Genomic DNA, 26,227 nt, shown 5'->3' with positions numbered 1-26,227 from the left:
TGGAGGATAAAACCTGGTTCTTAGAGAAGTTGTCCTTAAATAACCCTCTTCCTTCTAAGTCTATCAGCAGTATAGTCATATGACCTGAAAGTTTTTAAATGATCTTGCTGACATCTGAATTCTACTACAGATTCTGTGACAAAGTCATGTGGCTGGAACCAGAGTTCCCTGCCAGGGACTGGCACATTGCACTTCTCACACAATAGAAGGTGAGAAGATCTAAGAGCCTTAAAATCAAGCAGATGCAATTAGTGCAATCCTCAAGTTCTGAACCAATAAAAACGTGTGACTTCTAGCAATCAGGAATGAGTGGTTTTTAAGAAATAAGGTAGTTGGGATACACTTGCCATTATGGATAAAGTGATAGTATCTGGGAAAGGACACACGGTAATCTGTAGACTATATCATGCAATATTCTTCTCTGTATAAATGACTTGTTTCCTGTATGAATGTTTTCAACTTTGCTGATGAGTTAATGGGACACACATGTAAAAAATGGATTGCTCTATAGAAAACAGAAGTAACTTCTGGAACTGTCTTCAGTTATTATTTGTAAATAAGCAGAATTGAACCTCAACTCCATCTGAGGACTAATTAGGAATTACAAATAAATCAACTATTGTCATGATTTTTAATAAGAACTGGTTATGGCTTCATATAGAACTACACCTAACATGTTAATCAGAAAAGCACTGCGTTTCCTCCAGTTTCTGTTCGCTAACTTTTAAAGCTGATTATTATTTTTACTATTTTTGTTGCTATATTAGCCCTTTAATTTGTTTCAGACTCATGTTCATTAAGCCAGAGGAAGCCTGCTTTATACAAGGAGACCCTGGGCCTTGGAAGAAATAAAAATGGCCAGTGATGACAGTCCAGAAAAAGCTGTGTTCATTTTTTACGTTTAGAAGACCATACTTCTAAATCATGACTATCACTGAAACAGAGATACATTCATTTAGAGTCCTGCTTTACCCTGAGATGTTCCATGAACACTGAGAATACATTTCCTTTGTTCTAATTCCAGTCTCTGAATCACAGCCAACTAGAGTGGGCTCTTCATAAATATGCATTGAATGCCTGACTGAGTATTAATGTAGGGCAGGGCTCTGATTAGCAAGTGCTACCTGCAGGGAGCAGAAAAAATACCACAAATGGAGATAGGACGCTATTAGCAGATTTTATTTCATTTTTTCCTGAGGCTTGGAAATAATCACTTCTCTCTCAGGTCAAACTTCTCCAGCTCTCTCGCTTCAGGATGTGAAAAGATCTCAAATAAAAGGCCTCCATACGAGGATCTCTTTCGCTGGTTGCTGGAGGAAGAGCATGAAATGAGGGAAGAAGCAAATTGCTTCTAATTTATTGTTTCTGGTTTATTGCTTTCCTGCCAGTTCAGCAGTTCGCCAGAAACAGCACAAAACCTTACATCTTAACTTGAAGGTGAAGTACTTGTTTTGACAACTTGTTAGCATAGATCTCGGTATACAAAATAAAAGGTAATGAGGCTATGACAGTCTGAAGGACATCGGCAAATTAAAATTTAACATATTTGTGGATTTTATACAAAGATTCCTCTCCCTTTTGCAGACAAAACGACTGCATCCAACTTTATGCAGATTTAACTAAAAGAAAAAAAAAAGGCTTTTATGAACCACCTGGGCCAATACTTAGTTGGCTTAATTGCAATTTCAGTGCCTTGTCAGGCTGCAGAGCCTGAACTAGGGAGATGCACCGGGCCCACTTGCAGGCGGGCCCCAGATGCACCCAAGACCCACGGACCATGGGCACCCGGGGCCTCCCGACCTCGCAGCCTGTTGCTAGTGGGTGAGGCAGGACAAGTGCGACTCAGGCCACGAGTCGGGCTGGGCGTGCAGAGAGGTTAGAATTACACCCAGATGGTGAACAGTCGTTCCTTTACCCTGCTCTGGCTAGGACCTAAACCTTGTAGTCCCAGACCCTTTCGCTTTCGCCTGCCCGCTCAGACCCAACAGCACTTTCCGGACGACGGGCGGCTCCACTGCGATCAAAAGCCAGGGGTAGCGGGAGGGGATTCGTGAGAATGCAGCAGCCGGAGCATTCTTTCCTGTCTGAGCAAGACGCGAGAGAGTCCGAGTGGCCTGGAGGAGGGACCGGGACAACTAACTCCGCCGGGCGGAGCGAAAACGCTGGAGGACTGAGGAGGTTAAGAGCTGATCCCCCCCTTTGAGTCGTGATACGGTCCGAAGGGGGCGGGGCGGGGCGAAGGAGGCTCCCCCTGGCTCTCCCCGCCCCTCACCCGCCTTCCTCGCAGAGCGGCCGCGGGTGGGGGAGCGCGCGCCCCGCAGGCCCCACCCCCGGCGCCCGCGCCCGAGCTCCGCCCCTCGCCGAGCCGCCCCTCCGCGGCTGCAGCGAGAGCTAGACCAGCTCTGCGGACGCCGCCACCTTCGCCGCCACCGCCGCCTTTCTCCTCTTGTCGGCGTGCGGGGGCCGCGCCCGGCGGCGGCTCTGCCCTAGGTGGGTGGCGCGGCCCGGGCTGCAGCTGAGCGCTCTGCGCGGCGCAGCCGGGTCTCCCGCGCGTACCACGAGGTGACAGGTGCAGAGTCCGGGCTGAGGACCCACCTGCAGCCGCCGCCGCCGCCGCCGCGATGCCCACCATGCGGAGGACCGTGTCGGAGATCCGCTCCCGCGCCGAGGGTGAGGGGCCGCTGAGGCTCGGGGCTAACCCGGGGTCGGGCAGCGAGTGTGCGTGTGAGTGTGTGTGTTTATCCTGGAAGAGACCGCATCCCACCTCTTCCCCGTCGGCAGTCCGACTGTCGCGCCCAGCCCCTAGTGGACCCTTCCCCCCGCGCTGCCCTCAGTGCACTCGTAGACCCTTTCCAGGCTCCAGTACCTTCGAATGGGTGTTCTCGGCGGGAGCCCCTAGGCGTGCTTAGCACCGCAGTGTGACCATTAGGTCCCAGTCACTGAGCGCACTCGCCCTGCCCACCTCCCTCCCCACCAGCTGGATTTCCACTCAGCTTCTCCATCCTAGTGAGCAGATCCCCAGCCCGCCGCCTCTGCCTCCAGCGCCCACCGTTTTGCAACCCCCTCTCTGAGCTCCCAGCGAAGCGAGTTTGCTTTTCCCGGGCTGCAGAATCCTTTGATCCGTAGTCCCTTGCCTCTCGGAGCTCGGGGAGCCTGCGTCGGGGTCGGGTGCCGAGTGGGTCCCCTGCATTACAGCTTCTATAATTCTGCCTCCCGCAGCGGAGTCCCACCGGCTCGCGTCTGAGGTTTCGTTTTTGTTTCCCTTTTGCCCGAAACCCTCACTTCCACCAGCTGAGCTGACTTTTTAGCCAGGTGGAAGCTGTTTTCTTTGCTCCACCTGGGGCCAGCTCTTGAATGGCCACAGTTGTCAACACTGAGCAACAGATGCTCCGGGGTAGAAGCAAGTAAGCTTTCCCAGGGCCCAGACTCTTCATCGTATCCGAGGAGCCCTCAACATCCTGCCTGCCATGTGGCAGGCACTCTGTAAATATTATTTGATTTTGCTCGCGTCAAAGCCAAGACCGTAAATATCCCAAGGTTTGTTTGTCTTCTCCCATAAACCTGTACTTGAATCCTGCAGAGGGTGGAATAACATGTTTTTCAGAAATCTATCTTGCCATTATCACTGATTCCCGCTCTTCCTCCCCACCTCCATCTTTTAATGTAAGACGGTGGTAAAGTGGTTTTAGAAAAAAAAAAAAAGATATATAAGTTAGGAGAATTGGATTTCAGGGGTGGAGACAGGTCATTTTTTCTCCTTAGGGTCTCCCTGTAAAAATAGGGTCCCTGAAATTTTCTGATTGCAGTATTTCGGAAGTATTAAATGAAACTGCTGTGGGGAGAGGGCCACACAAGAGTCAAAACTGGCCTGTGTACTACATAGGAATTCGGTACACACTGTCTTTTGTAATACACCAAAAAATACTTATATAGGGCATTATAGTTTTACATACACAGTTGAATACATTATAATATTTTTTAAATGCACACTAAAAATTCATTTTACACACTTCTGGGTGAAATTAGTCATAGAGGTATGAAAATATAATGGTAATAGTTGGTGGTGTTCTTTTAAATAACAGCAATTGATGGGTCATATATTGTGGGAAATAGGGGGAAGAGAAAAAATCTGAGAGCACTGCAAAACCTGTGGCATGTGAGGGGATTACAGGGCTGCAGTACTGTTCTTGATTGATTTGTGTATTTTTCAAAGTACTTTTACAATGATTACCTTATGGAACCTTACAACACTCCTGGAGGTTGGTGAAGGTGGAGTGCCATCTGATAGTTGAGGAAACTGTGGCCCATTATGGTTTAGTAATTTGCCCAAGGTCAAGTAACTAGTTCAGTGACACATTTGGATTAAGAACTCTAGGAAAAGAAGGACTGCTGCTTGTTTAATCTTTGTATTCCGTGTGCGGCCAGCACAGTGTCAGGGCCATAGTGGTGCTTGGTGAATAACTCTTTCTCCTGATATTGGTTGATTCCAGTTATTATAGCTTCAGCATTGTGCTTGGGATGGTGGTGAAGACAAATGATGATTCTGTGGGGCTAGCGTTGTGGCTCATTCCCTGCTCTGCCCACACTTTTCTTTCCTAAGAAATATAGTCCTACCTTTCCTAAGGAATATTCTCCTTTGAGAGAAGCCCTGCTGCTTAGAGGGCCTTGTTCTGAACTGCAGCCTTTTTGGCCTCAGCTGATTGGACTATGGTTGGCTCCTGACCCAGGGGCAACCAATTCTTATGTGACTCAGACAGTTGTAACCTTGTGGTTTGGCTCAAAAAGAGTCTCTGTGTTAATCATATCTCTCTTGCAAACATTAAAGTTAGAGATTTGGAGTCAAAGCAGAAGGGAACAGAGGTGAATAGGCTGGTAGGGGAGAGAATGGATGGCCATAATAGGCCATGGGAATGCTGCTGATAGAAGAAAGCAGAAACTGGGTGAGTAGAGAGATGGCAAAGAGAACGCAATGGATGGGCAGACACAGATCCTGAGAGAGGGTGGCCAGACCTTGAAGCCTGCCCTCCCCGAATTTTATAGCCCTAGTTCCCAAGTAGCATTAAAATAAGCTCTTTTCCCCCACCCCCTTGAAATGACTTGAATGGGTTTCTGTTCCCTGCATCCAGATTGGCCAGATGTATGACTGTCATGCCTGTAAGTTGTTTACAACCAAACTGGGGAGAAAGGACTTAAGAGGGAATAAATAGTCTAAGAGGGGATGTTGTTAGTGGAACATTGTGCATGCCGTGGGGGACGCAGGACCTGTGGAAGACTAGGAATTTAGTACATCCTTATTCCTGAACATGAGGCCTGCCGAGTGAACATTTCACTGAAATGTGATTTGAGATGAGCCCTCACACACTGCTTCTCAAACTCGAAGGTTCATAGGAATCACCTGAGGATCTTGTTAAATGCAGAGTCTGATTCAGGAAGTCTGGAGTCGGGCCAGAGTTACTACACTTCTGAGAAGCTCACAGGTAATGCTGAAGGATGCTGGCCTGCAGATCACAGTCTGAGCAGCAGGATCCTAAAGGATACTGACATCTGTTTCTATAGTTAGGAGAGTGTTGAAGACAGTCATGACATGAACAAATGGGGAAAGTGAACACGGCTTATTTCAGAATTCTTAAGGAAATTGGCTGAGAGCATAGGGAAACTTGGAAGGAGTAGGCTATAAGTTTGGATAGGTAGACTACTGCCAGATTACAGAGCATTTTAAATGCCAAGGTGAGTCATTTGGACACAAGACCAAATATTTGAACAGGATCGTAGAGTTCATTGAATCTAATTTCTTATTTAAGTGTAACTCCAATATATAATATCTAACAGGGCCAGTTGGGGGCCACATCATTATAAGGGAGGGACATCCTGAAAATAGTAACTTAGTAAGTCTGGAAGTGTGTTGGCTGGTTTGGAGGAAAGAGTATTGTAGATAGACTGTTGCAAAACAGTCTTAAAATGACAAAAGTCAGAATTAGTATTGGAGTGGAACAGTGAGAGTGGGAAGGGAAGAATCAGATTTCTGACTGAATCATTAGCTAATTCAGCAGATGTCTACTGAATTTCAACTACTGTTACAGGCAGGCACTTGGGATATATCAGTTAACAGAAGAGGAAAAGTGTGGCCCTGGAGGTGCTTACTTTCTAGTGAGGCAGGAGACAAAACACATACAAAATACGCTAATTATAGAGTTTGTTGTGTGGTAAATGCTATAGGGAAAATGAAGAGAAAGCAAAATGTTTAAGGTGGGTGGATGGATTGCAATTTTAAGCAGGTTAGTTAGGCTAGTCCTCATTGAAAAGTTGGCATGAAGGAAATAAGAAAGTTGGCCTGATAGGGATCTGGGGGAAGGGTATTCCAGCCAGAGCAAATGCCCCAAGGCAGAAGAGAATCTGGAATTAGGAGCAGTGAGAGGAAGAATAGTAGGAAATGAGGTCACAAAGGTCATTATATTAGTCTGGTCTTAGGCTGCTAATAAAAACATACCCAAGACTGGGTAATTTATAAAGAAAAAGAGGTTTAATGGACTCAGAGTTTCACATGGCTGGGGAGGCCTCACAATCATGGCAGAAGGTGAAGGAGGAGCAAAGGCAAGAGAGCGTGTGCAGGGGAACTGCCTTTTATAAAACCATCAGATGTCATGAGACTGACTCACTATCATGAGAACAACACAGGAAAGACCTGCCCCCATAATTCAATTACCTCCCACCAGGTCTCTTCCACAACACTTGGGGATTATGGGAACTATAATTTAAGATGAGATTTGGGTGGGGACACAGACAAATTATATCAATCATATTATAGGACTTTGCTATTTAGTGAATATTTAGTAAACATAGGGCAGGAGAGAGAAGGACTTTTTTTTAAAAGGCAATTCTGAAGCAATAATTTAGAATTCTAATGTTAATAAGTTACCATGGATCTTATTGGGAATAGCATATTGATATTTCATTGGTAATAACATATTGGTAATATGTTCATAAATTACCAAGGATCTTATTGGGCTGGCTCATGAAGATTTAGTTGAGTAAATCTGTGGTGGGCCTGGGGATTCACATTCTTAATGAGCCTCCCAAGATACCCTGGTGCTGGTGAAACACATTTTGAAGAAATTTCCATTACAGTCTTGAACTTGATTGGTTGAGAAAATCTATTAAACAATAAGGAAATTGGGAAGAAGGATTAGTAAAATAAGAGATTATACTAATTCAGATTTTGAGGTAACTGGGACATACAAATGGACGTGTTTCAAAGGTAGTTGGAAATTTTGAGATGACATGTGGGAAGCCTCAAACTTGGGAATCTTGAGTTGAGAGACAATAGTTGAAACCCTGATGGAAAAATTCGCCAGAAGGCAAGAGTAGGTAAAGCAGAAGACTAAGAATTTTAGGTCTCTTTATTTAGCTGCCCCAGATAAATCAAATGGGTGTTTGAACTTAGCATTTGTAATCTGGAAACAGACTGAAATAATGGTAGCTTACACAAAATAGTTTTTCTCACTCCTGTAAAACTAGTATGGAGGTAGACAGTCAGGGTTGGCTGTGCTTGCTACACAAAGTCATAAGGGATGTTGACTCCTTGTGCCTTTCTGCTTCACCGTCCTGAGAGTTTGACTTCCATAAAGTCACACCATGGTTGCTGGGGTGCCAGCCATCATATATAATAGTTTTAGCCAGGAGAAAATGGAAGGTGAAAGACAAACAGGTTTTCCAGAAATGCCACACAAAAGCTAATGCTTATTTTGCATTGGTTTACATTTGCAGGGCAAGCTGGGAAATGGAAATTTCCAGGTGGACACATTACCCAGTGCTGTGTTACAAAAGGAAAAAGGTGTATGGTTATTGGGCAGTGTATTAGTCCATTTGCACACTGCCAATAAAGACATACCCAAGACTGGGCAATTTACAAAATAAAGAGGTTTAATGGATTTACAGTTTCACATGTCTGGGAGACCTCACGATCATGGCGGAAGGCAAGGAGGAGCAAGTCATATCTTACATGGATGGCAGCAGGCAAAGAGAGAGCTTGTGTAGGGAAATTCTCATTTTTAAAACCATCAGATCTCATGAGACTTATTCACTATCTGAACAGCAGGGGAAAGACCAACCCCCATGATTCAATTACCTCTCACCAGGTTCCTCCCATGACACATAAGAATTGTGGGAGTTACAATTCAACATGAGATTGGGTGGGGACACAGCCAAACCATATTCCACCAACTGGCCTGTGCCAAATCTCATGTCCTCACATTTCAAGACCAATCATCCTTCCCAACAGTCCCCCAAAGTCTTAACTCATTTCAGCATTAACTCAAAAGTTCACAGTCCAAAATCTAATCTGAGACAAGGCAAGTCCCTTCTGCCTATGAGCCTGTAAAATCAGACTCAGGTTAGTTAATTCCTAGATACAATGAGGGTACAGGCATTGGGTAAATACAGCCATTCCAAATGGGAGAAATTGGCGAAAAGGAAGGGGCTGCAGGCGCCATGCAAGTCCAAAATCCAGCAGGGCCATCAAATCTTAAGGGTCCAGAATGATCTCCTTTGACTCCATGTCTCACATCCAGGTCACGCCAGTGCAAGAGAGGGGTTCCCATGGTCTCAGGCAGCTCCGCCTCTGTGGCTTTGCAGGGTATAGTCCCCCTCCTGGCTGCTTTCACAGACTGGCATTGAGTGTGGCTTTTCCAGATGCACAGTGCAAGTTGGTGGTGGATCTACCATTCTGAGATCTAGAGGACGGTGGCCCTCTTCTCACAGCTCTACTATGCAGTGCCCCAGTAGGGACTCTGTGTGGGGGCTCTGACCCCACATTTCCTTTCCATACTGCCTTAGCAGAGGTTCTCCACGAGGGCCCTGCCCCTGCAGCAAACTGCTGTCCAGGCATCCAGGCGTTTCCATGCATCTTCTGAAATCTAGGCAGAGGTTCCTAAACCTCAGTTCTTGACTTCTGTGCACCTGCAGGCTCCACACCACGTGGAAACAGCCAAGGCTTGGGGCTCCCACTCTTTGAAGCAACAGCCTGAGCTATACCTTGGCCCCTTTTAGTCACAGCTAGAGTGGCTGGGACAAGGGGCACCAAGTCCCTAGACTGCACATAGCAGAGGGGCCCTGGGACCAGCCTCTGAAACCATATTTTCCTCTTAAACTTCTAGGCCTGTGATGGAAGGAGCTGCCACAAAGTCTCTGATAGGCCCTGGAGACATTTTCCCCATTGTCTTGGTGATTAACATTCAGCTCCTCTTACTTATGCACATTTCTACAGCGGGCTTGAATTTCTCCTCACAGAATGGAATTTTCTTTTATGTCGCATTGTTAGGCTGCAAATCTTCCAAAATTTTATGCTCTGCTTGCCTTTTAAAACTGAATGCCTTCAACAGCACCTAAGTCACCTCTTGAATGTTTTGCTGCTTAGAAATTTCTTCTACCAGATACCCTAAATTATCCCTCTCAAGTTCAAAGTTCCACAAATCTCTTGGGTGGGGAGAAAATGTTGCCAGTCTCTGCTAAAACGTAACAAGAGTCACCTTTGCTGCAGTTTGCAACAAATTCCTCATCTCCATCTGAGACCACCTCAGCTTGGATTTCATTGTCCGTATCATTATCAGCATTTTGGTCAAAGCCATTCAACAAGTCTCTAGGGAGTTCCACACTTAAAGGCATACCCGAGACTGGGCAGTTTACAAAAGAAAGAGGTTTAATGGACTTACATGGCTGGGGAGGTCTCACAATCATGGCAGAAGGCAAGGAGGAGTAAGTCAGATCTTACATGGATGGCAGCAGGCAGAGAGAGCTTGTGCAGGGGAACTTCCATTTATAAAACTATCAGATCTTGTGAGACTTATTCACTATCATGAGAACAACATGGGAAAGACCTGTCCCCATGATTCAGTTTCCTCCTACTGGGTTCCTCCATGACGTGAGATTTGTGGGATTTGCAGTTCAAGATGAGATTTGGGTGGGGACGCAGCCAAACTATATCAGGCAGGCAACAGAATCAGTCACAGTGAAGTTCTCAGATGACCAAAGACTCTTGCTTGGATAAAATAGAAACTGTTCTGGAGCTCCTACTTTACATATAATAAGGATTAAATTGTTCAAAACTAAAGAAATGCACACACAGAAAAACTTCACATACCTATCCAGTGGTTTGCATTTTCTTCTATTGAATACTATAATGCTAAAATATAACGACATTTATTTTATTATGTAAAATATGTGCTAAGCGATGTTTCCAGAAGTTGTTTTAGGAATTGTTTTTCTAAATGGCAACTCTAAAATGTTTTAACTATGTAGAATACTATGTTTTATTTACATAAAAGGTAACAAAAGGAATCAAAAGCAATTTTTATAAATTTTATAAATAAAATAATTTATAAATTTTATAAATAAAATAAAAATTTTAGGAGGCTATTCTAGGTAAAAGATGACTAAGGTTTTTGTTGCTTTAAAAACCAGTTATTATGCATCAATATTTGAAAGTCTCAAAATAGGTGTCATTTTACTTAGTGTAATTTTGGAGAGATAAGTGTATTAGATCTAATTATTTTAGGTTTTGTATCTTCAGTGCAGAATTCATGGTTTTTTTTTTCTGTCATTTCAAAAACAGAATTGAAGCATGTACCTATGTTACAGCTATGGGAACGTTTGTGTAGGTCAGAGGATGCTTTTGAAGTTAATGAAATGTTTGCTGTGTGGATCTCTATTCACATGGTTTCATTAGAGTGTCAGTGACCTGAAGGCCACCGCTTTCCCCTTCGTTCTTTACCTCTTAGTGAAAGGAGCCCAAACCTTCCAATGGTTGTATTCTCTGGGTAGTAAGCTCCCTAAGGGCAGGGGTTTTTGTCTGGTTTGTCCACTGATATGTTGCTCTCCATGAGGACGTTGCCTGGCACGTAGTAGGAGCACAAGCATTGGTTAAATGAATGGATCTATGCCCTAAAGATGAAAATGCCTTATAATCCAGTTTGTAAAATACTCTGAACTAAATCCAGATGCACTTGGTACCCTCCTACTGAAACCTTAGCACCACTAAAGGAGCGTTTTTGTGAGATTTGTTCACTGCTGTACCCTCTACACCTAGTTTTGTCTGCCACATAGCCACTACTCTATATTTGCTGAATGAATGGATGACTCTGAGCTTTGTTTTTAATGGAAGAGCTTAACTTTGAGTCTTGATAGCGGTACTACCTGATCACTGGGAAAAACTCATGCTTCAAAAAGTCTTGCAGGAGAGAATAAAATTCATCTCAAACTATGCCATCCAAATCACATTGTGATTATAAAATATTGTATACTTCCTATAAATTTATATATTTACAATGTTAGAATTTTAGTATACGTCCTTTCTGTTTTCCAGAAAATATATATTTGTTAGGAAGAATGAGGTAATCTGAATTATTTTTAGTAATTTTATGGTTATCTGTGCCAATATAGATTTGTGTAAATTTTGTCTGTTGCTAGTTTTATCCTTTATGCCTGGAATAGTGCTTGACACTTGGTAGCAGCTCAGTAAATCTTTGTTGAATGAACAGATCAATTTTATTAATTTTATGACAGCTTAGCATTTTTATGTTAGTACAGAATAACTTACTAAAGAACCCTATGGGTGGGCATTTAGGTCATTTCAGTTTTTTTAAACTCTTGAACAAGCATCTTTGTATCTTTTTGTACACCTTTCTGATGTTTTTTTCAAAGTCCCTAGACATGGAATTTCTGGGTAAAAAATATATATCTTTTTATGACTTTTGATACATATTTGAAAATTGCTAGAAAGATTATACTGGTTTACACTCCCACTGAAAGTGAATGAGAGTGCCTGTTTATCCCTTTTGCAGCATTGCATAGCATTTTTCTTCATCCTTATGAATATAGAATGTAAAAAGTAAGTCTTTAAGTTTACATTGCTTTATTAGGTTGAACATATTTTGGTAAATGTAGTGATTTGTTTCTGAATTGTTTATAAAGTTTTGTATTGAAGTTTAAGAACTTATATGTTAAAGATATTACCTTTTTCCTTATTCATAGTTTGTCTTAACTTTGTAGTGCTTTAGCAGTATGTAAGTTAATTTTTATGATGTATAATCTTTCTGTTTTTTTAAATTTCTGCTTTAATGTCATATTTTTCATTTCAAGATAATTTTTCAATTATGTTTTTCTTTTAGTACTTTTGGGTTTCATTTTAACAGTTATATTAGTAATTCCTGTGGTATTTACTTTGTGGTGAAATGTGAGTCCTGGATCTAATTTTTTCCTCAAATTATTTACCTGACATAATAACCATGTATTTAATAATCCTTTCCTCCCACACTGATTTGAGGTGCTTCCTTATGTATATATTTGAGTTGTTTTCTGGAGTCAGTCTCTCTTTCCCTTCCCTCCCACCTCTCTTTATTTTGGTCCCTTTTAGCTCCTGGTATCAAATTCCTTTATTGCAACATAATAAAAAATATTATCTTAGCTGTCCCATTTTCTTTGCTCTTTTCTCTAGGTTTTTCTGGTTTTTGTTTGTTTGTTTGTTTGTTTTTGTTTTTCCCCCCATAGGTGTATTTTTCTATTTGAATTTATGAGTACGTCATTGAATCAAGTTAAAAAATGTTGGGATACTTATTGGAATTGCATTGTTTATAAATATATATTAAGAGAATTGGCATGTTTCTTATATTGAGTCATGTATGCTTAGTTTCCCTCTTCAATTATTGCTACTTTGATATTGTTTTTCAGTTACTTTTTGTCTCTGTAGGTTTTAAAATTATATTATATACCTTAAAGCAAAGTATTTTAAAATGAGGTGTTAAATTAATAAGATTTGACCAGGTATATGTTGGTTTTACTACTTTTTGAGAAAGAATGGTTCATTTTTATCTGCTGATGTGTTGTGGACTCTGCTTCCAACTTACTACTTTTATGGTTTCATATAGTGGCTCTGACAGGAAAGCTGAGATAATACTCTTTTTTCTCCTTTTTGCTAGGAATAAGGTTTAACTAGATTTAACTAATAGTTAAATTTAACTAATAGTTTTATTAGTTAAATTTAACTAATAGTTCCATGGAATCTACTTACCCTATCAAATCGGCATTTATATCTCAGATCAGCACTAAAAGAAATAAAACATGATCCACAATCAAGCAGCTACATTTAAAATGTAAAAAGAAATGTTAAATGAATTTTAATACTATATATTTAATGTTAAATAATACAAGTAATAGTGTATTTAACATATAAATAAATATTTTTAAAAAAGTGTATTTAACATATAACATATAAAAAAAATTTTTTTGTTATATAAATAACAAAAAAATAGTGTATTTAACATATAACATATAAATAACATATAAATAATACATTAACTAATATGTATTATAAATATGAATTTTCTTGGGCTCAATATAGCCAAAATATTATTTCAATATTTTATTGTTATAAAAATTTACAAGTGATAATTTACATTTTTTGTGCTACGTTTTCTAAATCTGGTGGGCATTTTATAGTGCATCTCAATTTGGACTATTTCATGTGCTCTGTAGCTACATGTGACTAGTGGCCACTCTATTGATCAGCATAGTTGTAAATTATACCTCTAGCATATGCTTACTTGTTAGGATTTACTAGAATTTTTCAGAATATAAAATTTTGTAATGGAAACCCATAGCTCAAAGTAAGCTTATTAGAAATACATACATAGATCCCGAGATTTAAGTCTTCAGCTCCCTTCCTAACAACAGAAGGCAGTCACGTGTGTATAAAACCTCACACATTATATTGGTGCTTAGATAATACTGCCTTTGACTTGGCCCTTGTGGCAATTTAGAGATTTTATGTAAGTACATTGTGGCATCTTTTGTAGCCTGTTTTGTTTCCATTTTTTTAATCTCTTATAAAATATATATGATAAAACACCCTGCCATGTCTTCCTATTCATTTTTATTTAAATGTTAGCATGAGATGTGAAGTAGGTAAAGCTCTAAGTAGTATTCTTTTATGTACAGTATCACCATCACTTGTTCTAAAGGGACAACTATATCGAACTTGGCTTCATGGATTAATTAGACCTCTAATTGACTTGGCAAAGAGAGATGTCTGTTTTTAAATTGAGCCTCTGTTCATTGTTTTGTGTGAACTCTCTTTGAAGGAGATGACTGATCTTGATCCATCTGGGGCTGTGCTTAATAATATCAGATTAGTTGAGTGACAGCTCAGAATGTCACTAAGAAGGCCAAAGTCAGCCTGGGTTCTGGACCAGAATACCACTTTAGTGGGCCAGACCTGTTGAGAGTACAAGATTGACCTTTGTGAATGAAACAAGCAAACAGTGGTATGCATGCAGGGGTGAGTCAAAGAGATGGTTTGTTCTGATGCCAGCCTAGACCAGTTCAGCTTCTGTAATTGACCTAGGTCCCTGTGGATAATTCTGGTCCTGAAATAAAGCTAACATTGTATAAAACAAATCTTCCAGCTTCTACAGACCATCTTTTTCCCTTGTCCCTTCCTCAACCCCACATAGATTTAGTCCCAAAAATCTTTACCATCGACATTTAAAGAGCTCTGATTTAGCACTCTAAAGATGAGGCATGCACACCCTGTCACCACTTCCCTGACCCTGAGTGCCTGTTGAGCAGCTTATAGAGCTCCAGGATGGGGGCCCTGCCTTGCTCTTGGCAGGAGGAGATGCTGGTTCCCAACCCTAGCTTGGACTCCAGTGCTCAGCATTTGTGATCAGTTTTGATGCCAGACCAGGCCTGCCAAGGTTTCTGAGTATCATTTGTTTGCAGTTTACCCACAATTGCTTTTGACCAACTCACCTGAACCCACATTGTTGCCCCATGCAGGAGATCTTTGGTTCTGAGTGTAGTTGTTGCCCATTTCCATTTTTCCTGGATCTCTTGCTCTGCCACTGTATTGTCATCCCAGTGGCTGTGACTAGTTGGCCCTTTCCAGTTCCCTTCTAGTCTGTCTCACTCTACTTTTTTTTTTTTTTTTTTTTCCTAACCTAGGCCATGTTCTATCTCTGACCAAAGAAATGAAATGGGTTTAAGTTTTACCCAATCCTGGTGGCTGCTCTATATGTTAAGTTTAAGTTGGGTTCAGTCTACCGTCTATGCCAATATGGCTGTGATAAATATTCTCAGTGGACTTAAGTCAACTTCCCTAACTTGATTTTCATTGTTGTGGGTAAATGTTAGAGAAATGACATGAGGAAGAATACCTCTGCTATCTTTAATGAAATGTGTGTCCAATGTGGATAGGGCAGTGGGAGACTTGTGAAATGTTGGTTGTTTTTATAGCCACATCGTGTGATGCGCACCCCTGGCTTCATAATTAGGGAGCTTCTAAACAATACTGATTCCTAAACCCATCCCAGAATGGTGGAATCAGTTGGTCTGGTCTATAGGGATAGGAACCAAGCATTAATATTTTATCTCCTAGGTAATTCTAATGTGCAGTGGTATTGAAAACACTGGTGTAGAACCTTGAATTTACTTGCTGGCAGAGAGGATGGAAATAAATTGTATACAGCCATATAGGTTGTGAGCCAAGAAACCAAGAGCATTAGGTAGCTGGGTGATAAACAATTTACCAAAAATATTTACCAAAAAAAACCCCAATATTTTTGGTAAATTGTATGTCATCCAATTAGCTAATAGGACTGATTATACTCCTAATTTCCCCTCTCAGAAATGATCAAGGTCATACATTAATACTATTTATTAGGTTTTGAAGACTTTCCTTAAAATTCTGAATTGAACATTCAGTTCAGTACAACTAAGTGAAGAGTACAACACATTTAGTTTATTTTTAGCTGGTGTTATATCTACTCTGGGAGCTTGTTCAATATGAGCTTTTCTGCAGTGTCATTACTAGTTTTTTGCTAACCTGCTTGCTTTTAGAATGTTGTAGTAATTAGTTGCTTTATTCAGCCTATATTTGTAGCCCAAATATTTAGTCATTTGGAGCTGAAAAAATAGCATAATAACTTGGTAAAAGTCTTTGAAATTTCTGTGGCAACTTTTTTTTTTTTTAAGGAGTATGTTTTCGTTAGTCTAGATTTATTGATTTATCCCATTATGACATGAGATAATCTTTTATAGGTTAATGTACAAAATGTGAAAACTCCCAATTTACCTGCCTTCCCTAATTGCTGAGATGAGGCCAATTTTTGAGACTCTTTATTTGGCCAGTGTGTTTCTCGGTGGCCACTCTGATGGGCGCTGGGTTCTGGCTTTAGGATGCTGCCGGTGGCCCCTGCTGGGTGGGAGGATTATCACGTGAAGCTCTGGGGATTAGAAAAACACCATAGTACTGTAGATCAAGTGCATTGTGTCCAGTATTTGTGATTGCTGTTTATTTTATAGTTCTCTTCTATCCTTATTTGTCTCTGCATCTAGACTTTCCTTTTATTAGGTGATAATGTGATTTGTACTTTGCAGATGGAAATTCTTTTCAAAAGCCAGAATTTGATCTTGTAGAGGAGGGAAAGTTCTGAATTTGTTGGCTCAATTTAACCCCAGATGGCGACTGATTTCTATCTCTTTGTTTAAAGTTCAGTAAAAGAATCATTACATGAGTTGGCCTTTTGTTGACTTCCAAGTGAATACAATTAGCAAAAGAAAAAAAAAAAAAAACCTCTTAATTTCCCCAGGTACCAAATTGAATTCCCCCTTGAACTTATTAAGTGAATTTCCCTGTGGAATTTATCCTTGTGGTTGGTGAACCACTCTCCTATATATTTTCATTTTAACTAAGCCTAATACAAAGGCCTTCAGTCTGAACTTAGTAGATTTCTTTATGGAAGGTCAGACATTTTTCCATATGTTCAGCTAAAATTGGCCTTTTAAATAATTCATTGAAGCAAATAAATTGTTTTTGGTCTGCTCAGTACCAGATGACCTGACATGGTAGCCACCTAACAAGTAGGGCATATTTTTTTGTGTGGCATGACTACACTGGAAGCTATCTTTAACGTCCTAAGCTCATGCCCTATAAATAATTGACTGGCAAGAAAGTGAAACGAGGCACTGGGACTTCCTATAGGCCTGGTGTGGTATGTGTGTTCTGGCCCTTCAAAGCTGTGTGGCCTTGAGCATGTCACTTAACCTCTGTTAGACTCCTGTTTCTCTTTGATAAAGTGGTAATACCTACCAGTGAGTCATCTGCCTGTTGTATAGTGAGGAGACCATGCCTGGCTACACATTGGAATCTCCCAAGGAGTTTTCAACATACTGACCCCTGGTCCTACCCCAGGGATTCTGATTTCATCTTGGGGGTAAGGGTTGAAACAAGGAGAAATGATAGTGGCTTCAACTACTAAGCATCAGTGGACATGAGGGGGAGGGGTCAAGATTCAGAATATAGCTAGAAGATAGATCCAACAGATTTGTTGATGGATAGGATATGGAATTTTAAGAAAAAGGAGTCAAAAATGACTAAAGTTTTGGGCCCTGAGCCCAAAACAATGGTGCCATTTACCGAAATAGAAAACACTGGGATGAAGGAATGAAAACCAGCTTGCATCTTAGAAAGGAGTGAGAAAAGTCCCATGTGCCAAAAATACATATGTTTGTAGACATTTATTTTATTCTCTTAGAGTATTGCATTCATCCTAAAATCTGGATTTCAGAATTTCCGTCTTCTGTTTCCCCCATCTTCTTTTCTCTGAATATTCTTTAGAATTTCAGTAAATGTACCTGTTAGTGTAATACATGTTCCCCATCGCTATGAATTTTAGGTATCTGAGAACTGTATGGATTTATTCTGTTTGGGATCGATAATTACATTGCCAGGACTTTTTGCTGCCCAATCAGAGTTGATGAGAGCAGTCTTTCATGTCATCACTGTGTTGTTTTGGCTCTTGAGGTGCTCCAAACTGCAGGGACATTTTCCAGACTGGATATATTAAATGAAAACACTTACTATAAAGTAGGTGCTAAGCAAATGTTTCTTGAATCTGCATCTGGTGAGTGACTGGGATAAGATCAAGCTGTTCAGATTTTGGAAACTGAACTTTAAAAAATGCTGGAGTGGTTTTTGAAGTCTTGTGGAGTTTTCTTATATTCATCTGTATGCCCATCATACCTTGCATGGCAGTGGTCAGATGGTATTCCAGCAGGTCTAGAGAGCTAATTTCATGATTCTAATTAGTAGTAGTAGCATCTTGAGGTACAAACGTTGCATTAAGAGGTACTTTCTGCATGGGGTGATTTTTTTATGGCTTTAGAAGGTTCTTGAAGCATTTGTTTCATCCACCCTCGCATCGTTTTTGTTCTACCTGTGGATTGAGTAGGGCGTGCGGCAATCTCACACATGTGTAGGTGTCATTGCTTTAATGTCACTGAGCATTGTGCTGGGTCTTTTAAGTCTTTGCAGCCCACCAGCTGTCATTCACACATCCTTGCTTAATCTGTTTAGTGGAGGTTTCTGTCGTCTTCTTTAGCTACATCCTGACAAACTGAAGGATGCCGACCATTCCTTACTTTGTTTTGTGAAAATGACTGTTGGCTCATTGAGCCAGTCTCATCTGACCAGTCTTGGTGGGTTCTTCAGTACTGCCCACAGTGCTTGTGGTAGATGAGCCATCCCAGAGCCACACCCATTCTCAGAGTCTGAGTTAGGGCATGCTGGAGTTCTTGGATGCTCTTTTGTGGGTTTCCTCTTTTTCTAGCTTTGTTTAATGAGCTTGTTGGTATTTTGCAAACCTGGTTGTGGCACCATGTTATCAGCAGGCAGATGAGAGTGTCACACTTTCCTTACCCTGGGTAGTGTCTGGTTCTATAGGATAAAACACTTGTTCTTGTTTATGGACAGTGTATGTTGCTGTGTATGCTGTACTGATGTCCCTAACAAAGTTGTAATGGGCAGGAAGACTTTAGTTTCTTCACTGGATGATTTTGATGATTGAGATTTTGTTTAAAAAAAAAAAAAGGTGAGTTGTTTTTCCTCTCTTGCAAAGTCACAATGGAGGTAAGAAGCAGGTGCCAGTTAAACTCCACTGACTCATCCTGGGATTAATGTAGCAGCATAATGATGTTATTTGGGTGTTTCTGTGTCTTGTAATCAAACAAGGACTAGTCTGTTGGAACCAATCATATATCTACATGTTTGTGTGTTATCAAATGCGTAAATAGCTCTAAAAATGAAAGTTGTAATGATTCAGATAACTTTCATCATTGTTCATTCATTTTTTCCCCAGTACTTTTTAAGGCCTAGCTCATTCAGAGCTATAATTCAGTTTTATCTTCCTATGAACACACTGCTACTGAAGTCAATGGGGTTAACTATCCTACAAGCATTTATAGTAACTAATTTAATAATACTCTTTTCCATGTACAAAATGATGAAAACTTGCACCCTGCACTGTATCAGTGTTTCTCTTGATAAGCTTATAGCTGTCTTTAAAATAAATAAATAAATAAAAGGATAGAATCCTTGGATTCTAGAGTTGGAAGGGAACTTAGAAGTCATTTAATGCAACACAGTAGCTGATACAGCTTGAATACCTCACAGTGAAGGGAACACACCCCCTTTTATGACAGCCCATTCCATTCTGAGACACCTCAAATTCTTAGCAAGTTTTTTCTTGATAAGAAAGCAATAAAAGCAGTAAAAACATTTATACTATACACGCCTCGCTGGGTCAGGTGTCTCCCATATTGTATTTACACAGTTGATTATTTAGGCCTTTAGTATAGAACCTTCAACTTCTTCAGCCTGTCAAAATCTTCTTGAATTCTGATTTTTTTTTTCATGTCATCTGTACTTTGATTAATCATGTCATGTGTCCTTATCCTGTCATTGGAATCCAGGCAGTCTGGACCCAGAGCCCTTACTAAGTTAGGCATTTACTCTAAGGGATCCTCTTGTATCACAGTTGAGGTTCATTCTCACTCTGCCCAGCATTGCCTTTTCTTTTTTTTGGCTCTGTATGTCTGCTCCTTCACTTCCTAACTTTGGTGTGCAAGTGGCTTCAGAATGCCGTGATGCTCCCTCCAGCCCAACTGTCCATGATATTACTTGCTTGGTGCTGAGTTGGCTGACCACAAATCTGCATTCTTTAAAAGGGATCTGGCTGGCCTGGCTGGTCAGGTGTTCCATGTTGACCCTGACACCTAGGGCTCAGGTAGTAGGCCGGGAAATGGAAGGAGAGACAGAGTCCAAGGGTGACCCAAGGGAGGCTCTTTCAGAAGGGCTCATAGGCAGGGATGACCAAAGAATAGCTTTAGTACGTGAGACCCCTCCATGTATGTTTGTCAACTATGTAGTTGTGAATCCATATTGTTTCATAATCATGGAATCATGTGTCTTCATTTATAACAATAGGGCCTACCCAAAAGCCTTCTTGAAATCCAGATGTTAAGGGTTCTATTTTTGAAAAGAAAGAAAAGGGATTTGGTCCTCACCAGTCACCACCTCCCTTTTAAGCAGTCTATTAATCAGCTGCACTTAATGTTTGACTAGCATTGGTCTCAAACTCATTGACCAATAACATTATTCAGATTTATCCAGTGTAAAGGACCTTTTTTAGAGGGAACATTTCTTTTCGGTCTTTGAGAATATATCCTTTGTATGAGAAACACTGCTTTCAAAATAATTAAGCTCAGTTCCATGTTTAACTGAATTCTCAGAAATGTTCTTTTAACTTCTGAATTTTCAGATCTTTCCCAAAAATCCTTTAGAAGCAGTGGATCCCATTTTGTAAATATGTGAACTTTGAAAGCACATCTGTAGACTCCCATTTTAAAAAACAGTGGTTTATGATCTTCACGATCTATCTTCCTTTTAGAACACTGGGAGAGTGCAGGTGGCCCTCCTTATCCCTGAGTTTCATATCCATGGGTTCAGCCAATCATGGATCAAAGTATTCAGAAAAAAAACAAATTCCACAGTTTCAAAAAACAAAACTTGAATTTGCCACACACCAAGTACTATGTTGAATCCATGCAAATGATGTGTGGGCATTGTGTTAGGTATTATAAGTAATCGAGAGATGATTTTAAAAATACAAGAGAATGTGTGTAGGTTATTTGAAATACGACACCACTTTATGTAAGGTAATTGAGCATCTGCAGATTTTGTAAGGGGTCTTGGAACCAATCCCCCATGGATACTGAACGATAACTAAATTGTCTTCATCTTTTAGTTCCTCTCTCATTCACCATAGTTCATCTCTGATTAGTAATAGTTCACTTAACTATTTTGAAGGTTCTCACAGTTCTGTAGGTTAGAAAATAATTTTATATATATATATATATATCTACATATATATGTATTTGCTATAAGCTAGGAATTCATTTAGAGCAGTTAGGTGCTGATTTCTCTTTTTTTTCCTCTTAAAATAATCCCCTACCTTGTCTTTTGGTTTAGTTCTTCCAACTAATGTTCATTCTGACCTTTCCAGTCTTAAGATGATTATCCTTGATAGACAATTGAAGCAAAGTAGAAGTTGGAGCTGAGAAGTTCTGCCTTTTATTATCTGTTAACAACATTGCACCTAGGCAGCAGGCTTATCTCATCAATTATTTGTGTTCCAAATGAAAGGGGGAAAAATTGAGTGGTCTCTAACATTTTTTACATCTTTCCTCCAGTCTCAGATGTCTATGCATCTGTTAATATTCACTGTTGAAGATGTGAACCTATTTTCAACCTTTCCTGTGATCTTTTTTTAATCTTGTGCTTTTTCAAGTACTTCCTGTGAAGCAACAGTGGTCTCTAAATACAACTCCTTCACCCCTCCCTGACCACCTCCCCCACTTATCAGGGCCTTCCACAATTACTCAGCTTGTGGCTTTGGACAACTGTTGGGGCTTCTGCACTTTGTGGGTCTTGATAATAAATTGCAGTGTGTCCTCCTGAAATCCGGAATACATGTCTGACATGGCCTGGTATTCCCCTCTTTGACAGTCAAAAACTCTTTGATACAGTTGTTTTTTTAAGAGTATCATTACTACTTTACCACTTTTGCTTGGATTAGAATCCAGTCCGTAGTATCAGTCTGCCTTGTTTCCTGTGGATTTTTAGAGATGAACTTAATGCCACTGCAAGTCAGTTGTGCTTTAAGCTAATTGAGACTGCTAGGAGATGCTTGGTAGATGTCTGGTGGTTGCAGCCCCTCATTTCTGGTGCAGTCTGCTTCTGTGTCAATTTGTAAACATCTATGTTGGCAAATATACTATTTAATTCTTCTATCAGATGAAGTTATCTATGGGTTATTCCTAAGGAGATGTCATTAAATTCTGTTTTTCATTGTTCTGGTTCCTTTTCCAGTTAAGCATGAAATGGCATCAGTAAATGTTTTATTATTTCCAAGCAATTCAGCATGCCAAAGATGATGATTATTTTAGGTTAATATCCAAGGCTGGCTGCCAACAAGATTGAGTGCTTAGTATGTGTGAGGCCCAACTCTAGGCATCCTATAGATTTGCGTGTAATACTGCTTAAGGATATCCTTTCTTCTGAATGTCAGGAATACTCTTCAGAATCCACCACTTAGAATTTGTAATGCTACTTCAGGGGCTTGTCACAATTTAGCGTGAGTTCAAGAAATGTTAAGCCATTACTTTTTTCCTTTTTTAGACAATAACTGCTGTGGTGTGTTTTACACTTGTTTATTTTTAAATCAGTTCCCTCAAAGGCACTTAAACATGTCATTTACCGTGTCTACTAATGACAGGTCCTGATGAGAAAATATATTAGTGGTTGTTAGGATAGAGGCAAGACTATAAAGTTCTGGGAATTTTTGAATGCCTTATATTGGAATAGAAAATTTAGTAAACATTTAGTGCACAGAAGGGACTTCCCTGAAGGGTCATTCATGTTACTTCCTCATATTAGAGCTACATATCTAATAGATACTTACCCGTACCCTTGTGCCTGTCCCATCCCCTTTACCTAAGCATCTATAGCATCTATTATTATTGAGCTAAGCATATAGCTGAAAAGATTAGTGTCAGACATATAATGGTCTTTTACATAGAGAATATGTTCGAAACTTTTGTAGGTATCACTTCAAAGAAGAATGGCCAAGGAGAGTATTTTGACGCTTAAGTAGCATCCAACAAGGCTGTGAAGGGGTAGGGAAAGGTCTTGACTGGAAATACTGTTGAGGTGTAATAGATCAGCAAAGGATAGAGTTAAAGGGAGAGGTGAGGTCAAATTTAACTGTTGAATGAATACATGAATCTATCTATCAGTGTCAGAGCTTTAGATATGAGTTGAACTTTATCAATTTTGAAATGTTGTCTTGGCTTTGGTGCTCACTGACTCTCTGACCTTGAGTAAGTCTCCATATGACAAGTGACATTTCCTAATCTTCATTTTTAGAATTCTTTTAAAAAGTGAACCCTTTTGTATAATGAAAAACTATCAATTGTTGAAGGAGATAACCATGTTTTACATGATCAGGGGTATATAACATTTTGTTATAACTTAGATGGACTTGGAGGTAATGAGCTAGCATCACAATTGCATGAACAAGAGGGTGATGGAGAGGGAGGCAGGGATGTGGAAAACATTTTGGCTATTGTGCAAGTTCCTTAGAGTTGCAATCCACAGTTGTCCCAGAACATGCTGGACTCAGAGCTTGTGTAGGGCAGCTGTTAACATCAGAAGAGACCTGATCCAGCAAGTAAGGCCTGTTGGGGAAGTTTCCAGGTCCTGCTTATTCTTAAGCAGGAAAATTGCACTGTGGTTCCAGGTCATCATTCCATGCCGATCAGAAAAGCCGGCTAGTGGTTGAGTTAGAGGGAACAGGGCTTAGCTTCTTGAAGAAGGCTAGCCAGTCTGGGTAGGGCATCAGTGCCCACCTACATTAGATGAGTGTTGGGACAGTATTTGGCTTCCAGCAGAGGACCAAAATGATTCTGCCAAGATTCCATAGTTTAAAGGCTGAGCATATTCTTTAAGCAGGTGGAGTAGCTCCTGGAATCACATGAAAAGCTTAGAGAAAGGTCGAGGAGGAGGTAAGGCAGCTTGACTAATACCACAGATTCATTCCTGTTTGTGTTCAGCCTTTTCATCTCTCCAGATGGCAGATTGACTGATTGGCTTAGCATGGGCCATGTGCTCACTTTTAAGTCAATGAGGAGCATGGAGCCTTGATGGAGCAGTCCCCTAAGACTCTGGGGGAGGGGGAGTTCTCCAAAGGAAAGCAATGGGCTTTTTCCAGGAGAAACAGATGCCAAGCTGGAAAGAGCAGATTGTCCACTGCACAGAGCCTGCATTAACACTCGGTACAGGGATGGTGTATTAATGCAACTGAAAATTTCATTTTTCCTCTGGTTACTGCAGTCATGATCTAGAAATTTGAGAGGTATTGCTAAATAGTTTCCACTGTAGTTTCCATGCTTTTAAGGGTGTTTGATTTTTTCAGTGCCATATTTGAAAATGTAATTTGTAAGTCTTTACCTTTCAAGCACTCAGTTTATTGTTTCCAGAGTGGTGGTTCCTTCTTTTCATGAGCTTTCTCCCCTTGTCTCTGAACAGCTGCTGTCAGGCTCGCAATCGAACATTTGAAGTGACCGTTTTGCTCCAACAATGCAGAACATAGGATTTCAGACCTTCTTTGTCACTGCAGGAATTGCTTCTGCATTTATAATTAAATGAACTATCTAAGATACCACTAAAAACAAAATAAATACAAACATCTAAACTATTCAGCCAAGAATTATTTTGATCCAGCTTAAGAAGCTTACGCGTGTGCGTGTGTGTGTGTGTGTGTGTCTATGCATTAAGCCCATTGCTTTCCTTTGGAGAACTCCGCCTTCCCCTATAGTCTTAGGGGACTGCTCCATCAAGTTACCATGCCCCTCTTTGACTTAAAAGTCAGCACATGGCCCATGCTAAGCCAATCACAGTCAATTTGCCATCTGGAGAGATGAAAAGGCTAAACACAGACAGGACTGAATCTGTGGTATCTTGAATTGATTGTCCATTAGTAAAGATGCCTTAGATCTACCTCAGCCTTTCTGTAAGCTTTTCATGTGCTTCCAGGAGCTGCTCCACCTGCTTAAGAAGCTTACACACACACACACATACACACACATGTGTGTGTATGTGTATGTGTGCGTGTATTCTTAAGCTTCTGTATCAAAACAATATATACAAATACATATGTGTGTGTATATATATTCAGGATTTTCAATGATTAAGCCTTTGAAAAGGATAGTAGTTAATGCTCGTAATTCCATCTTAGTAGTACCTAACTTGAATCACACCTAAGTTCTGCAGTTGTACCTGTAAAGTCTCTGTCTAGTTTCCCTGTTAATATTCTTTTATTAGATTCTTTGACTGTTGCAAGCATGACTGCTTGTTTAATGACCTCAACCTAAGTCAAGAAACTTGAGCAGCTAATATGGTCCCTTTAATGCCTAATCTTGGAAACCACTGAGTGAAAGGTTATATAATTGGACTCTCCTAAATATGTTTAGGAAATAATATAATAGATATTCTGATTCCAATTACAGACTTACTTATAATTGCAATAAAGTTGAGTCTGCAAAAAACTTAATGGTTCTATAACCATATTACCAGGCAACAGAATGATTTTGTATCTTGTTCTTGTCTCCCTCCTACCTACCACCCCTGCATTTCTGTTGCATAACCCCATACAGATGACAATTTTGTAAAAAAAATAAAAAATAAAAAAAAATAAATTTATCAAATTGTGTGACAAAATTTATTTTGCTGTCTATATTGATTTACACTGGTCACAACTATAAATATTATCCAAAATAAGTAAATGTTAATACCTACATTAGAGTCCTTTAGACTTTTGTTTTTCCCGTATCAAGTATTTTGAAGGGGAGATTAATCTGTGGGGAGGACAGGGTAACAGGAACTGTTTGAATGACAAGTATTGTGCTACATTGCTAACATAATGTCATCCTCACATTAACCATATTTTATGGGTGAGGAAGCTGAGACTCAGAAGATAAAATAATTTGCCCTTGTAGAAGTGTTATAATCTGAATATGAACATACATCTGACTACATAGCCTATTTATTTTCTCCCACAGTCTGCCCTTCTGATTTCATAATAAAAATAATAGCTAGAATTTTTGCGTATGCATGAGGAGCCAGGCACTTTACACATGCCTTATCTCAGGTAATCCCCACAAACTCCTGTAAGAGGGTAGGCAGCTAAAGGTTAATTATCTTGTGTAAAGTAACCAGAGCTCATAATTGGTAGACCTAAGCGGTCCCTCTCATTCTTAGGCATGATTCTTTAATGCACTCCTT

General features: G+C 40.3%; 1 protein-coding gene across 12 annotated transcripts in view; it reads left to right on the top strand.

The window, feature by feature from the left end:
- Positions 1–2,367: 2,367 nt before the first annotated feature.
- The window catches only part of ATP8A1 (ATPase phospholipid transporting 8A1), a 266,665-nt gene continuing 242,805 nt past the window's right edge, over positions 2,368–26,227 (top strand). For all 12 annotated transcript variants that reach the window (XR_012434807.1, XR_012434806.1, XR_012434805.1 and 9 more), the window contains exon 1: positions 2,368–2,670. Coding sequence is in view for 7 of the 12 variants with exons in the window: in XM_065544954.1 (XP_065401026.1) it covers positions 2,622–2,670 (49 nt within the window). In the remaining 5 variants the exon portion in view is untranslated. The remainder of the gene's footprint in view (positions 2,671–26,227) is intronic.

Source organism: Macaca fascicularis, chromosome 5 (assembly GCF_037993035.2).
Source record: "Macaca fascicularis isolate 582-1 chromosome 5, T2T-MFA8v1.1".
Lineage (NCBI taxonomy): Eukaryota > Metazoa > Chordata > Mammalia > Primates > Cercopithecidae > Macaca > Macaca fascicularis.
This window is presented reverse-complemented; position numbering and strand designations above follow the sequence as displayed.